At 40.1% G+C, this 17,827-nt stretch overlaps 1 protein-coding gene across 1 annotated transcript; it reads right to left on the bottom strand.

Annotated features, from left to right (window-relative positions):
- Positions 1 to 216: 216 nt before the first annotated feature.
- LOC131225653 (uncharacterized) lies at positions 217 to 790 on the bottom strand. Its single transcript, XM_058221219.1, has one exon. It carries the CDS (start codon positions 748 to 750, stop codon positions 391 to 393), a length of 360 nt encoding a protein of 119 aa, XP_058077202.1. The 5' UTR covers positions 751 to 790; the 3' UTR covers positions 217 to 390.
- Between the last annotated feature and the right edge of the window lie 17,037 nt (positions 791 to 17,827).

Genomic DNA, 17,827 nt, shown 5'->3' with positions numbered 1-17,827 from the left:
GATTTTGTGAAAGGTCATATCCATGATGGGCCCAACGTTTTTCACCGTCCAGATTTCCTTAAAAACCAACACGTTGACAGAGAAATAGGGCTGCATTCTAACTTACTATACATCTGACTGTATAGAAGCCAAACGCATTTTGTCCATCCAAAAATCCGTAGGACGTCATTTTGTCAACTACTGCGAGCTCTCACATTCACACATAAATAATCATACAAACCAATCCCAAATGACCATAATACCCTCGGCTCATCAACAATTCCACAACTATGCCAATCAGGGCATTTTGGTAATTTACATCAATACCGGCAACTTCCATGAACGTGCCTGAAACAACCACAACCAAAATACATACCTAAGAAAAGACGGCCAAAACCCGCCGGAAACCATCTACTCGCCGGAATCATCGTCCCCGGATCCGAAAAGCGATACCCGACTGTAGAGTAGAAAGAGCAAGACGAGGAGGAAGAGCGCGACGCCGACCGGGAACCCACCGACGCGGTGTATAGAATCGGGCTCGCCCGTGTAGAAAATCTGTGAAAGGGCGGTGCCACGACCGGACGAGAGGAACTGAATAAAGAGGAGGAGAGCTACTGGGAGGAGAAGAAGGCCGGCGGGGCCCAGAAGACCCGAGACAGCCTCTGATATGATCTCAGCTGGGTCACTCAGTAGGATGGGGCCCGCAACCATCAGGCCCACCACCACTGCTAGTAAGACGCCGTACGGTGCGTCCTGCGCTTGTGCTACCATGATTTTTGTTTTTTCTTCTGGTTTTCTTTTCTGGGCCTTTTCTTTATAGAAAACAAGCCATGTGATGAGATTCAGGGGTAGTTTGGTAATTTTGGTGGACGCGGGTTTCACGGGACGGGAAGCTAGGTGGGGCCTACCATGATGTTTGTGAGAAATCCACTCCGTCCATCTATTTTTTTAGATCATGTTAGGATATGATCCCAAAAACGACGAAAATCCAAAGCTCACGTGGGCCGCACGACATAGGATTGAACTTCCACCGTTGAAACATTCGTGGGGTCACATAAGTTTTGGATCAAGCTAAATTTTTGTGTTTTAAGTTTATCCCAGTAGGAATGACCTTATGAACGGTATATAAAAATCAGTGGACCCAAGAAGGTTTCAATGGTAGGCATTTACCTACCCACGTTTTCCTGTCGTACAAAACACTCGAGTTTTGGATTTACATCAAATTTCAGATCATGACCTGAAATTATCTGGAAAAACGAATGGACGGTGTGGATTGCCAGAAAAAAAAAAAATAACGGTTGGCCCCACATAGCTTTCAGTTTCAGGAAGTTTCTGCGGAAGTCTGCGATTTCGTGCGACCCTCGACGAAGCTAGGTGGGGCCCAGTCTGGAGCCAGGACTTAAGTGAGAAACAGGACATGAGATAATGAGGATTGAATGCCCATCGTTGAAATATTTGTGGGGCCGTAGGAGGCTTTTGTCTGGCTAATGTTTTTGTGGTTTCAGTTTAGCCCAGTGGGAATGACTTATGAACGGTTTGGATGAGACGTAAACATCAACGTGGATCTAGGATCGTTTCAACGGTAGGTATTTCCTTTCTTACCTTTTCGTTTCGTGTGGACCACTTTATTATTGGATCCACCTCATTTTTGGGTTCGTGTCCTATTTTGAGCAGGAAAAACGGATGGACGGTGTGGATTTTCATAAACCTCACTGTGGGCCTCACATAGCTTCCGACCTCAGCAACTTCATGGGTTCGGGGGTCCAAGCGCGCCTGGTGGTCAAGATCTAAGTTCGAGATGATTTTTTTTTTATTTTTTTTAAAATTTTCCTGGAACGTGCATGCATGTAAAAATTAATGTATTTTGCAGACCACTACAACGGCTACTCGCCAGCCGGGCAAGTGTGCGAGATCTGGGATGTTCATCAAGTGGGCCCCGCTAGGTATGTTTTGTGGCATTAAAGTGAGGCCGGTCCGGTTAACACGTGGATGAATGAGCCTTGGATCTATCTATTCTTTTGGCTTCTATTCTAAAATGATATGGTAAAAATGGATGGACGGTGCGGATCAAACACAAATCACACTGGCCTCTCGGAGCCCCTGTATGTTCCTAGCTGGCGGGGTAGTATCCAATCCGTGTACACCATGTGGGAGTGAATACACTGAATCTACACGCAAAATCATTTTACCTCATGCGAATACTTTTCCATTGGGCCTTTGGCTGCCTCATGAGAGTACCTTTTGTTTTTTTACATGCACACGTACCACCACACACTCACACCGTTGTGGGATTTCAACGGACGCGATTTCTTGCAGCAAAGCCTTTTGGCAGGGAGTTTCTGCGATGGGATGCTAGGTGCGGCACACCGTAATGTTTGTGAGAAATCCACACCGTCCATCTATTTTTTTAAGATTATTTTAAGACATGGGACCAAAAATCAGATGGATCCAAAACTAAAGTACAGCAAACAGATGGATCCAAAACTAAAGTCGGCTACACGAGAGAGAGAAATTTGGGGAAAGAGATGTCTACCGTTGAAATCTTCCTGGGATCCACGTTGATATTTATATGACATCCAAACCGTTTATAAGGCTATTCCTGAGAAACACCAAAACTTAGCCGGATATAAAACTTTATGGCCGTACGAATGTTTCAAACGGTGGTCATTGAATCCCAACTGTTTCCTCTCGTGCGAACCACTTAAGTTTTGGATGCACCTCATTTTTGGTCGCATGACCTAAAATGATATCTTAAAACGGATTGACGGTTTGGATTTCTCAATAACATCACCACATATGGTTGTACGTTGACCTTATAAGAGTTATTTGGTAGTCTGGAAGAGTGGCACGCCTGATATGCAGGCACTAAAAAATTGAGACGTGGAAAACATAGACTCCATTAAAGTTGATCAATCGTACGAACACTTGTTCGTTGAAATAGGACCATTGGATAGCTTTCATTTTCAACCCTCCAATATATGTCCACCAATCCATATTCACGTCATCAAATCAAGAAATTATTTATTCATGATGCACGGGTCCATGAATTGGAAACTTAATTCGAGTTACTTACATGCCACGTACGCAGTTTGTAATTAATTTCTAAGTGCCTGTGTATCAATCAACACAATCCGTCAGAGTATCAGAGGCTTTCTCTTTGACATTCGACGTTTCGGTTGCGCGTCACGTGACTCCGACGGCAAGAAAACAACGCACATGGGAGGGAGAGCGGATTAGCTGCGACCCTGGCCGCACCCAAGACGGTGCGGCACTTACCGTGGGCCCAACCTTGATGTATGTATTACGTATCCACACCGTCCATCCGTTTTTACAGATCATTTTACGATGTTATTACCAAAAAAAAAAAATCCAATTATCAGGTGGACTATACTATAAGAAACGGTGATGATTGACCATTAATGGGCCACAAAAGCTTTGGATCAAGTTGATATGTTTTACCCCTTAATCCAGGCTTATTTTACCTTATCAACAGTTTGGATGGTAAATAAATACTATGGAAACATTAAGGTACGCCTAAGTAGTGTTTAATGGTAGGACGGTCAATCACCACTGTTTCTTACGGTATGGTCCACCGGACATAAAGTGATCTGTAAAAACTGATGGACGGCATAGATACATAATACATACATCGAGGTGAGTCACACGGTAAGGACCACACGGTCTTGGTTGAGGCGTGGGTCTCACCGAATCCGCTCTCGCAACATGCCCCAGGACGCGGATTTGAAGTTCTATGCAAGGTGGGCCATCATGATGTTTCTGAAAAATCCAACCCGTCCATGTGTTTTTCAGGTCATTTTAGGATAGGAGATTAAAAATCAGGTGGATCCAAAAAACAAGTGGGCCGCACGAGAGGAAACAGTGTAGATTCAATGACTACTGTTTAACATTCTTATGGTCAGAAAAGTCTCGTATCAGTATATTTTATTTTTATTTTTATTTTTTTCCTTCATCCAATTGGGAATAACCTTATAAGTAATTTGGATGGCATATAAACATCAAGGTAGAGCCCATGGAAGTTTCAACGGTAGGAAACTCACTTGATGTATGTACTATGTATATACACCGCCATCAGTAGAGGTGTACACGAGTTGAGCGGAGCCAAGCTTTGCCTAGCTCGTGTTCAACTCGAACTACTCGAGTCTTAGCTTGTGCTCAGCTCGACTCGGCCTTCGAGCTCGAAACAACAACTTGTGCTCGGCTCCGCCGAATTCGAGCTGAGTTCGAGCCAGGCAACAATGGCAGACTTAGAGTTTAGGGAAATGGTCGGACGGCGTCCGTGCGGGTAAGGGAGGAGGGAAAGATTAGAGAGATCGGATGGCGGCTATGCGACGGTGTGGCTAAGGGAAAAGGAGGGAGAGAGACAAGTAGAGAGGGCCGTGTAGGTAAGGGAGGATGGAGAGAGTAGGGAGATTGGACGGCCATGCGCCGGTGCGGCCATGCAGGTAAGGGAGAATGAGAGAGAGAGAGAGAGAGAGAAAGAGAGAGAAGTTAACTTAGTCAACTGAGGGAGAGGGAGGAAGAGAGGGTTAGGGAGGAGAGTCTAGGATTCGGGCGGGCTGGGATGGTTTTTAAAAATGGGTAGAGTTTTTTTTTTTTTTTTAAGGGTATATATACCCTGTACCAAGTTGAACCGAGTCAAGCCAAGTTCGAACAGTATTCAAGTTGAGTTTGAGCAAGATCGGACTCGACTCAAACTCGTTTCGAGCTCCAAAAATCAACTCGACTCGGTTCGAACTCCGAGTCGAGTCAAGCTTTTTCAAGTCGAGTCGAGCAAGCTATCGAGGTAACTCTGCTCATGCACAACCCTATCCATCAGCTTTCCCCTTAATCCAAGCTTATTTGACCTTATTAACAGTTTGAATGATAAATAAACACTGGGAAACATAAGGTACGCCTGCTTAGGATGAGGATTTCTTGAGAAAGGCCTCCGCGGTAAGTTTTTGCGCTGGAAACCTATATGGAGCCATTATGATGGTTTCGCATGTCCCTCCACTTTTTGAGATCATTTTAGGATGAAAGATTAAAAATACGTTGGATCCAAGACCCAAGTGGGTTGAAAAGGTGAGAATTGAAAGTCCAGAGTTGAATTATTCGTGGGCCATAGAAGTTTTGAATCAGGCTTATATTTGTGTTTTCAATTCCTTCAAGCAGGAATGACGTTAAGAACTGTATAGATGTCATTTAAGCATCCCTGTCGACCCAGGGAGGTTTCAACGGTAGGAATTTCCCAACAAACTTTTTCCTTTACCGAGGCCCACTTGAGTCTTGGATCCGGCTTATTTTTGCCCTCCAGTATTAAAATGCGCTCAAAATACGGATGCACGTGGTAGATATATCAAAAACGTAACGGTGGCACACACAGGTTCCCAGCGCAGGAAACTCCCGCGGAAGCCTTTGGCAGGAAATCCGCGTCCGCCTGCGTAAGCCTTTCGCACTAACTTCCTGGTGACGGAAGCTGGGTGGGCCATCGTGATGTCGGTGGGAAATTCACTCCGCCCATCAGTTTTTCTAGAAGTTAGGACATCAGCTAAAAAATTATATAAATCCAAAATAATGGCGGGCGGCACACCTGAAAAATGCAGGAAAGTAAATGCTTACTATTCAAACCTCTATGAGTTGGAAGCGGTTTGCGTTCTGAGTATCTAGTACGCTAAGCGTACTGAGTAAACTCCGTGGGGCCCACTGTAATTCATGAATTGTATCAGCTCCGTCCATCCGTTTTATCATATAATTTTAATGATTTAAACCAAAAATTAATCATATCCAAAGATTAAGTGGATCACACCACCTGAAACAGTGTGAATTGAAGTCTACCGTTGAAAAGTTATTGGGGGCCTACAGAAGTTTTAGATCAAGATGATATTTGTGTTTTCCCTTCATCCATGTCTTTTTGATCTTATGAACGGTTTGAATGACAAATAAATATCACTGGGGGCGTTTAGAAACGTTTCAACGACTTCCACTGTTTCCTTTGGTACCGTCTACTTAGCTTTTGATATACTATAATTTTGGGCTCAACCCCTAAAATGATACGAAGAAATGGATGAACGGCGTGGATAAACCACATGAATTCACAATGGGCCGACAGAGTTTACTAAGTACAATGAGAGTGTACTGAGTAACTAAGTACGCAATCCTGATTCCCATGAGTTACACTAATATGTTAGTATGCCATTCATACCGTTTATAAGATCATTCCTACTTCGATGAATTGGAAACACGAAAATTAGACTGATTTAAAACTTATGTGGTCCAGTGAATGTTTCAATAATGGACGTTCGATCTTCTGCTGTGTGGCCCAGTTGAGTTTCGGATTTGTGCATAACTTTTGGACACGTGTTCTAACATAATCTGAAAAAATGAATGGAGAGGTGTATTTCTCACTAACATCACGGTTGGCCTCACTTACCTTTCCACACCGGGAAGTTACTGCCAGAGGCTTTTGCAGGTAATCCCTATTGGAGATATCGTCACTCAATTAAGTTGAAAGTTATTCGGTAGAGTGGAGGTAGTTGAGCGTGGCCCCACGGCTACTGAAATCTCTACGCGCTTGAAAGTACTGTGCTCGATGGCTACCTCTGCAGCCGACACGGTTATTTTTATTAATGATAGTAATAATAATAAAATATTTGAAAATTCAAAAATAAAATTTTAATTTTAATTTTCTTCTAAATTAAAAACAATTAAAAAAAAAACTTTGTTCTAATGCTCAGTAGAGCACTGGAATGCTTGTGCTGGGCGTAGCGGTGTGTTTTAGTAGATTTAGAGGTGTTAGTGGCATACTTTACATTTCTCACGTGCTCACGTCGTGTCCTAAGACCAGCTTATATAGTTTATGTCAACCGACAGACAAGGGACTAGAAACAGACGGTTGTTAATGCCAACGGTCCAAAAATGGCTAGCCATTTAGTGATCCAAATGGTCATATTAATAATCCAACGAATCCAAATGTTAAGATCATTGATCTAACGACATATGGATTAATGAGAAAACGGTCACAAACGTATTTTGCAACGTTATAGCCATTGATGGCCTCAGATCAACAGTCCACTCACCCCCTCTATATAAACAAGAGCTCTCTGGTTCAAGAGAATCAGAAAATCAGCAAACCATTCCTAGATTTATTTCTCTTCTTTTGACAAATTATTAAACAAGTTGAGTTTTAGAACAATTGAGTTACTGAATCCTAGAACTCACCGAGTCTACCAGAGACAGCTAATTGCATTAGCCGAGTTCCTATGATGGTCCCTTCATGATTGTTGCATGCAAGATCAATAGAAGACTTATCATATCATGCAAGCAATTTGCCAATAACTCGTCAACAATCTCTAATCTGGGAGGAGAGGGAGCAAATCACGTTTTAAGGACAACGTATATAATACGTGCTTCAGCTTGATTCAATTAATTTTTCTAATTTTATTTTCAGTATCCGAATTATGATTTCAAAATTTCTAACAATCTTAAAGCGTGATGTAGAACATAAATACTAAATCCGTTACATCAATCAAGCTAATGAACGATGGCCTAATACGACTCGACCGGTTTGATGGCACCAACTTCACTAGATGGTAAGACAAGTTGAAATTCATCATCATTGCCCTAAAGATATTTTACATCTTGGATCTGAATCTGACCATCACATTTAAAAACGTCCGACAAAGATTCCGTAGAACAGATCGCTACCATAAACAAGTGACTAGAAGACAAGTTGTTTTGTCGCAATCACTTCCATAATGCCCTGTGCGACTGCCTCTGTAACCTGTACATATGAACATCTTCGACCAAAGAAATCTGGAATGAGCTAGAAATCAAGTACAATGCTAAAGAAGAGGGAAAACAAAAATTCCTAATTGTCGGGTACTTTGATTTCATGATGGCAGATAATAAGCCTCTTCTGCATAGGTGCAAGAGTTGTAATTAATCGTAAGTAAGATAAAACTTTAAAAATTGACCAGTTCGAATCCTTCCAAGTTGGGATTATATGAACCAAATTCCATCTAAGTTTTAAAGCCTAGAGGAAGAAATTGTTGCACTATTCACCACCCCAAGTATAGGGTTGCGATGTAGTAATAATCTCGGTAAGACCGAGGTTGAATCCACAGGGACTGAACCTTGTACTTAATCTGAAAGTAACTAGAACTAGAACTACCAGAAGATGTAATCTAAACTAGGAAAATTAAGAGAATAATTATGAACTAATTAACTAAAACTTGTAAAATTTAAAGGTGGGAAACTAGGGTGCCAAGGATCCACTTGTAGCAATTGAGAAGTTACCTTGCATGATGTAATAACACAACTGGAATCAGAGTCCTATCCCATCCAATTGGTAAGAAGATTTGTCAGATCTCTGAACTTTTCATCGATCTAATCATTAATAGATAAGAATGGTGAAGATTTGGAAGTGATTCCGTCACCTAACCATACCCAGGAGACAAGGCAAACAACAACAATTTACCAAACTCACAACCAATCATAAGAGAATTGAGAAGATTAGGAGGGTTCCATCACCCAACCATGCCCATGAGACAATGGTGAACAACGGGATTGCCTAATTTCACAATCTTAATACATAAAAAGAAGATATTCAAAGCAATCGCAGATTCATTGTAATTTGAGTCACAACAAACCATTAAATACTAAAAACAACCATTCATAATCAAACTAGAATCCAAGAGAGTTCAATAAACATGAATCAAAGTAAATAAAACATCTCAATCATGCTACAAGCTTCACCTCTTAGCCCTAGCTAAGAGGCTTAGTCAATCATAAACATGGTCAAGCTAAGAACATTAAAACAAGAAGAAAATAAAGAAGAAAATGAGAAGGGAAACTCCTCTCGTGCCGGCCACTCCACATCTCTCTTTCTCTCTCTCTCTCCATGTCTCAAGATTAAAGAATGCTTTAAACTCTCTCACTTCTCTTCTTTTATAAGCAAGGTAGGGTGGTGGAGAAGCTGGAGTCGGTGCTGGAACGTAGCCTTTATGCAACAACGTGCGTGCGAAGCCGGAACACACAAAGATGGTTGCATTTGGGTGAAATTTTCAGCCAAAAGACGTCCACGAAACATGTTTTGACTCCATAGTTGGGGTAAAGACCCTCTGCCAGAGCTTTTAGATGGTTCAGATCAGAGATCCGAACACAAACGGTGGGCTATAACTCCCTGCAACGTCCGGGAAAACTGGACATGTGTTGAATGCGAAAAATCCTGCGTTGAGATGCTCGGTGGGCCCCATAGTGATGTTTTCGAAGAAATCCATCCTATCCATTGAATTACTAGCGAAAAATCAATCGAGAAGGGGTGGTTTTGGTCTAGTTTGGTGTGGCCCACTGTATCAAATCATCCCGTCGTCCATCCTGCGTTTGACAGTGATCTGCGTGTGTCCACGTACATGGATATAAAAGGTCAGCATAGCTAGGGTCGTGGCCACCCCCTGGAGTAAATGGACGATTCAGATCGTCCGAATGGATGATGATGGTGGCCTACTACATGTCTCAGCGTCCAATCGTGTGAACACTGGCGTTTTTTAGGAAAGAGACGAGTCAACCGTCTTTGACCAAGACCGGTGATCCGGTGCGGCGCTGGTGTGTCATTTGTGCACACGCACCCGTTCATGTGGGGTCCATTGTGATGTATATGATAAATCTACTCCGTTCATCCGCTCCTCCATCCAATTTAAGAGGTTGAGACCAAAATTCAAGCATATCCAAAGATCAGGTGGGCCCTAAATCAGTGATTTATGGATGATCTTGTCTGTTGGACCACTTCCACAATGATCTAAGGCTGAATTTTGACGTGTAAGGTTAATATAGGGTCTTCAGGCCTCTTATAAAGTTTCGAGCCAAACGGATGGTGGAAACCCTTAGATCTTGCATTTAGGATGATTTTCAGGCCTCTTTATCGTCAATCACTTGATTTTCTCGGATCTTTAGCATGTAAATTCTTCAATTCGGTCTCCTAGGATCCGTCACTTGCCTTGATGATTTTTTAGCATTAAATTCATGCTTTTAATACCCTTTTCAATCCAAGCTTCCTAAGTTCACCTTGCAACACAAATACGATTAAAATAGGACGTTAAGCATTATCATGTTCATAAAACCATGTGATAATTAGGGTCTAATATGCAATATTTGACCCTCAACACAATCCCCAACCAGCATTTTGCTAGTCCCGAGCAAAGTATGTGAAAAACAATTCGAGAACCACAGGATAATTTTTATAAACTCAAGTGATTTTTGAAACAACAATCCAGATACTAGAATTTTAAGATGCATTAATGTTGAGCATTACCTTCTCCTAAACTCAAGCGCACGGCAAACTTCATAGTTAAGTTCAAAGTATTAATCCATTAATTAGAACACTTCTAAACATTGAGTTCCATTGGTGTATAGTGCAATTCCGACTTATCACAATTAAGGGTCCAATTCTCAATTTTCATAATAACATTGATAAAAACGAGTATTCCAGATAACCAAACATAAACCGAAACTTGCCTTACAGTTCAACATTTTTATTCTTCCAGCTTTTGATTTTTTTATTAATGGCTTTCATGCTATGTTCAATCTTTTTAATGATCTTCCATAGGTAGCCCTTTTCGACGACAACTGTTTTTAGCTGGGTATTCTTCTTTTTTTCCTTATCATTGAACATGATGGACAAATTTCCCAGGTTGGTTCCTTCCATGCTTAATGATCACCAAGTTAACAATTCAATATCAAATTAAAACCTTAATGTGTAAGCGAGATGTGACATGTAAATTATGACTCAATCAATGTTTAAAATTTTGAATCATGAATAATTTGAACTTAATTGTGAAATCTAACAGGTAGCTAAATCCAAGAGTCGTAAATCATCAACATTACGTATCTTATACTTCTTAAATCAAGAATAGCTTTCAAAATCACTTGAATTCACAAGAGTTTCTAGAAAATTTTCGCTCAAGACTGAGAAAATACTGATTAAGTGACCTAATCTCCCATCCCCAACCTTAAATCTACATTGTCCTCAATGTAAAAGATATAAGCATGCAATGCACGTGAGACAACGAAATTGAAGGAGAAGTGATGGAAAGACAGTACCCGATGAAAGAGTTAAGAGGCTTTTTCCAAAGAGATCTCGGCGTGAAGGTGGCTCGGCACAAGGGTTAATCCAACCAAAGTAAACTATCCTAAAACAACTGGAAAGCAAACTATCTTAACAGCATAAACCCGACTATCCTAGAAATACAAAAAGCAAACTACCTTAGTCCTATGAAAGTAGTAAACCTACCCATACCTACATCAGACTAGGAGATCAAGGGAAAAGCTACTGAGTCATGCCGCAAGGTTCCTCCTCCAGCCAATATCTTGATAAATTTCTCAGAAGGTTTCTCAACAAGATCATCCAAAAGTCATTTTTGCAATAGGCTTAGATGCCCTGGAGCATAAATTTTCAGAGAAACTTATGGACCTCATCAAAAAATTATCGTGGAATTGCCTGAGGTATCCAAAAGATATATGATTCACCTATGACAGAAAAATTCAATGTTAGTACTCCATGGTGAATCAGAGACTATAAGTAAATAAAATTCAGAAAAATTCTCAGAAAACGATGTAGTCTCGACACATTCCGAAGTTTCAGACTCCGATTCAATTTTCAGCTCCTCCTCCTTTAATGGTAAACATTCAGGATCTGGGGAAGGAGAGGCTTCAAAATAAGGGTTCTCTCAGTTAGTGACAACTACCGAGGTATTGTCTTACAAGGCATACACTATTTCTTTTATCATAGGATCGTTTGAATCTACAAAGTGTGTCAAGCAATCGTCCAAAGAGTTGGGAAGTTCAGTTGAGAGTGACTCATTTTCCACATTGAAGCTTGTGATGATCTACCCAAGGATTTCATCGTCTCTGGAAGTGGATGGACGCATGCTCTCTTACACTTGCCCTACACAGACAGATTGAAAATCAATAGGGGAAGCAATGATGTGAATACTCTATTCATTGAAGCTAGTCAGTAGAGGCATTGAATCGTTAAAAGTGTGTAACTCAAATGGTGGCCTCAACTTGGTGATTTTAACTTCCAGAGTCATATCAAGTGGCTCGTCCATCTCTTGAATCATATCATCATTCAATTCAGGGGAGTGGTCTAAACATGCATCACAAAGTTTGGAAGGTTTAGGTGAAAGTGGTTCATCCTCCATGTTTAAATTAGCCATGTCAGATAGGTGGGGTAGATCACTATGATCGACAACTTCCTGAACCTCTGGATCATTGATATGGGCCAAACTTGAGATTGAATCCCAAAACGCATCATCTTCCAATTTAGTGCAGTACACACTTGGAATGGGATCGCTTTCCTTACTTTTGTTCTTAGATTGGGTTGAGGTTCGAATAAACTAACCTCTTCGTCATCATTGAAATCAGGTGTGTCATGTGAGTGAAGTGTGTCAATATCAATATATTTGAAAACCAACAATGTCTCTTAATTATTCCTTTGGACCGTCATCGAGATCGACTCATCGAGAAATTAAGCCAGATGCTCATTAATGGATTCCAACTCCTTATTCCAAACTCCAGAGTTCTCCATAGGCAAGTTAGGATCACTCTCCTCGTATTGTGTTTCTGGATGGAGTTGTGGCTGAGACAAACTAGCCTCCACTATCTCATCATAAGTAGAGAATCCAAAGGAGTAATCAACAAAATCAATTGGGGGTTCATCTCTCCAATGTGTCGAGTTGAAATCACTTTCCTTGCATTATTTTGTAATTTGGGTTACGGTTGGGAGGAATTAGTCACCATTAGCCTATCGAGCCATGGTTCAAGTACTTCTAATAATTTCCTCATGCTAGTAACATAGTCTGTGTAACTCTGAGGTGACTCCTCTTGCATCGTTTCTGGTGGATATTCAAAAGTCGCTAATCCAAGAAGGTTTTTATCATTATGTTTTACTGATTCAACTTCGAAATATTTCTGTTTCCACTGATCATAATCATACGGGTCATAGGTCGGGAGTTGATACGCGTCATCATTCCAATAATCACGTACTGTTTTCTTAACTCATGGAGTGCAATTATTTTTCCGCAGATAATCACTGAAGGACTTCTTAATTGGTGGAGCATCATATTTCGATTGGTTGAAGAATTTTTTAGAAAATATTTGAGGCATAAGCTGTTTCTCATTATAATTATCATACATCCTTTTCCAAGATTTCTTAGTTTTCTCAGCATACTGACGTTCCCACTCTTGCATGGTGAAGCCTTAACTTTAAATCTAATTAAAAAGAAAATAAAAGAAAAATCCTATAGCAATAAGAGATCTAGATAGAGGATAAGTTAGAAAGAAGTTACCAAATTGGAGGTTCCTACGTTAAGATCCTATAAAAGAAAACAAAAGAAGTCAGTTTCTAAAAACAAAAATTCTGAAATTAGAAAGTTTCTAAAAACAAAAATAGAAAGTTAGTTTTTAAAAAGGAAAGAAATCCTAGAATTACAAAGTTTCTAAAAATAGAAAATAAAACCCTAACCCTAAAAATACAAAAAGTAAAAAAATTAGAAAGAGATTACCAATTTAAAAAGCCTATATCAGGGTCTTACAAAACAAGAAAGTTAGGTTAGTTTTTAGAAATCAAATAGAAAAACCTAAACCTAGAATTAAAAACTAGAAAGCCCTAATCTTAACATAATTCTAAAACTAGTTAATCTCATAAAAACGTAACCGTCAATCCCCGACAACGGCGCCAAAAACTTGTTCACCACCCCAAGTATAGGGTTGCGATGTAGTAATAATCTCGGTAAGACCGAGGTCGAATCCACAGGAACTGAACCTTGTACGTAATCTGAAAGTAACTAGAACTGTAACTACGAGAAGATGCAATCTAAACCAGAAAAATTAAGAGAATAATTGTAAACTAATTAACTAAAACTTGTAAAATTTAAAGCTGGGAAATTAGGGTGCCAAGGATCCACTTGTAGCAATTGGGAAGCTACCTTGCATGATTCAAGGACACAACTGGAATCAGAGTCCTATCCTATCTAATTGGTAAGAAGAGATTTGTTAGATCTCTGAACTTTTCATGGATCTAATCATTAATAGATAAGAGTGATGAAGATTTGAAAGTGATTCCGTCACCTAACCATGCTTAGGAGACAAGGCAAACAACAACAATTTACCAATCCCACAATCGATTATAAGAGAATTGAGAAGATTAGGATGATTCCATCACCCAACCATGCCTATAAGACAATAGTGAACAACAGGATTGCTTAATTTCACAATCTCAATACATGAAAAGAAGATATTCAAAGTAATCGCAGATCCATTGTAATTTAAGTCACAACAAACCATTAAATATTAAAAATATTCCTTCATAATCAAACTAGAATCTAAGGGAGTTCAATAAACATAAATCAAAGCAAAGAAAATATCTCAATCATGGTAAAAGCTTCACCTCTTAGCCCTAACTAAGAGGCTTAGCCAATTATAGACATGATCAAGCTAAGAACATTAAAACAAGAAGAAAATAAAGAAGAAAAGGAGAAGGAAAACTCCTCTCGTGTCGGCCGCTCCACCTCTCTCTCTCTCTCCACGTCCCAAGATTAAAGAATGCTTTAAACTCTCTCTCTTCTCTCCTTTTATAAGCAAGGTAAGGTGGTGGAGAAGCTGGAGTCGGTGCTGGAACGTATCCTTTACGTAATAACATGCGTGCAAAGCCAGAACGCATAAAGATGGTTGCGTTTGGGTGAAATTCCCGGCCAAAAGAAGTCCAAGAAACTTGTTTTGACTCTATGGTTGGGGTAAAGACCCCCTGCCAGAGCTTTTAGACGGTTCAGATCAGAGATCCGAACAAAAACGGTGGGCCACAACTCCCTATAACGTCCGAAAAAACCGGACGGGTGCGATGAATGCGAAAAATCTAACGTTGAGATGCTCAGTGGGCCCCATAGTGATGTTTTCGGAGAAATCCATCCCGTCCATTGAATTTCTGGAGAAAAATCAGTCGAAAAGGGGTGGTTTTAGTCGAGTTTGGTGCGGCCCACTGTATCAAATCGTCCCGCCGTCCATCCTACGTTTGACAGTGATCTGCGTGTGTCCACGTGCATGGATGTAGAAGGTCAGCATGGCTAGGGCCGTGGCCACCCCTAGAGTAAATTGACGGTTCAGATCGTCCGAATGGATGATATGGTGGCCCACTACATGTCTCAGCGTCTGGTCGTGCGAACGCAGCGTTTTTTTATAGAAAGAGACGGGTCAACCGTCTTTGACCAAGACTGGTGTGGCGCCGGTGTGCATCGTCTGTGCACATGCACCCCTTCATGTAGGGTCCATTGTGATGTATATGATAAACTACTCCGTTCATCCGCTCCTCCATCCAATTTAAGGGGTTGAGACCAAAATTGAAGCATATCCAAAGATCAGGTGGGCCCCAAATAAGCGATTTATGGCTAATCTTGCCCGTTGGACCACTTCCACAATGATCGAAGGGCTGAATTTCTACATGTATGGTTAATCTAGGGTCTTCAGGCCTCTTATAAAGTTTCGAGCTAAACAGATGGTGGCAACCTTGTGATCTTGCATTCAGGACGATTTTCAGGCCTCTTTATTGTCAATTACTTGATTTTCTTGGATCTTTGGCGTGTAAATTCTTTGATCTCGGTCTCCTAGGATCCGTCCCTTGCCTTGGTGATTTTTTAGCATTAAATTCATGCTTTTAATACCCTTTTCAGTCCAAGCTTCCTAAATTCACCTTGCAACACAAACACGATTAAAATAGGACGTTAAGCATTATCATGTTCGTAAAACCATGTGATAACTGGGTTCTAATATGCAATATTTGACCCTCAACATGCACAAATATGAAGAATTCACATTTCAACAAATTTAAAAATATCTTCAATTTGAGGAAGAGTCTTGCAATCGAGACAATAAAGAAACACCAATAGCGCACCTCGTTCAAGGTGAATCCAGTAGAAAAACCATCCAAATTTAATAAGGATCAAGGAAAATTCAAAAAGACCCAAAAGAAAAAGAACAAAAAATCCGATGGTCCTTACTATGTCTGTGGGAAGATCGGACATTCCGACTGAGTCTGTAGGGACTGTAAGAAGCTTAAGAAAGAGGCTAATATAGTAGACAATGACATTGTGGTAATGGTCACAGACGTAAACATGATTTAAGGAAAAGTCCTTAGCTTGTGGTATGATACCGGTGCCACAGTCCATGTATGTTATGACAAATTTGTATTCAAAACCTATGAAGACATGACCAACGGTCAAGAGGTTCAAATAGGGACTAAATGCCGATCAAAGGTCGTCGACAAAGGAACCACGGAACTTATGTTTACCTCTGAAAAGAATGTAACCTTGACCAATGTGTTGCACATCCTAAACATGAGGAAAAAATTAGTTTGGGGGGACTTCTGGGTAAACCAGGGATCATGGTTGTATTTGAATATGGTAAGTTCATCTCGTCCAAGAATAAGACTTTTATTGGGAAATGATATGCTTGTAATAGGATGATTAAGTATTTTTTTAATAAAAATAATTCTTCTGCTTATATGATTGAGTCTTTATCCCTGTGGCATGACAGATTAACATATATAGGATATAGTACCATAAGACTTATGGCTAAAAATAGCTTAATCTCATATAATAAAAGTGAGAATGATAAATGTAAAGTGTGCATATGGTATAAGATGATTAAGAAATCATTTCAAAGTGTTGAGAGATCATCTTAAGTGTTTTAACTTAGTGCAAACTGACATATGCGAGTTGAATCACATTCTTATCTGAAGAGTCAAAAGGTACTTCATAATATTCATAGACAATTACTCTAGTTATGTTTATGTATACCCGTTGAAATTAGAAGATGAGGCATTGATGCATTTAAGATCTACACATCCAAAGTAGAAAACCATTCAGATATGAAGATAAAGATTCTTCGTAGTGATCGACGAGGAGAATACTTATCCAATGAATTTTCTATCTATTGTGAAGAACATGACATAGTTCACTAGTGCACAACTCCTTACACACCATAGTAAAATGGTGTGACTAAGAGGAAGAACAAAATCCTAGTTCAAATGGTCAACTCAATGTTAATACAAACAAAATTACCGTTTAGTTTATTCGGAAAATCGCTATTAATAGTGTGCCATGTCCTAAATAGAATTACGTCTAAATATACCAAGACATCTCCATATGAGATGTAGAAAGGAAGAAACCTAAACTTAAACTATCTTAGAGTATGTGGGTGTCTCGCGTAACGCAAAACACATGACCTTAGAAGAATAAAGTTCGGACTTAGAGCTGTTAAGTGCATCTTTATGGGTTATGCATAAAACAGTAAGGCCTATAAACTCTTAGGACATGTTTGGGCAAACGGCTTTGGGTGTAATGAGGTGTATGGAATTACCGTGTCAGGTGCATTTATTGGCGTCAGTGGATGGTCGGGTGGTTTGGGTGTAGACGCCAATCCCATACCCAACAAGTAGGCTATTTGGGTGTTGTGGTATTGCAACCATCCAGGTTTGGGAGAAGAATGCGAGAGACAGAGATGATGAGATCATGAAAAAAGATATAGCAGCTGTATCCTAACTTCAGAGAAAGGCACTGTTTTCCTCCAAGATATCGGACTTTCATAAGATCTAAACCGTCAAATTAGTGGTCCATACCATCAAAATCATTAAAGACGAAAATCAGACTTATCCACTGCCAATATGGACAAATTATTTAATCAATGGATGAAAAATTGTATAACTCACCATACTATTTTGGTCAACCTAATAAATAGATCAAAATAATTTTCCGCTAGAATAATTAATATAGTGATGTCCACATTTTTAACGGATTTGATA

Source organism: Magnolia sinica, chromosome 14 (genome assembly GCF_029962835.1).
Source record: "Magnolia sinica isolate HGM2019 chromosome 14, MsV1, whole genome shotgun sequence".
Lineage (NCBI taxonomy): Eukaryota > Viridiplantae > Streptophyta > Magnoliopsida > Magnoliales > Magnoliaceae > Magnolia > Magnolia sinica.
The sequence above is the reverse complement of the archived record's forward strand: the minus strand, read 5'-3'. Positions and strand labels throughout refer to the sequence as shown.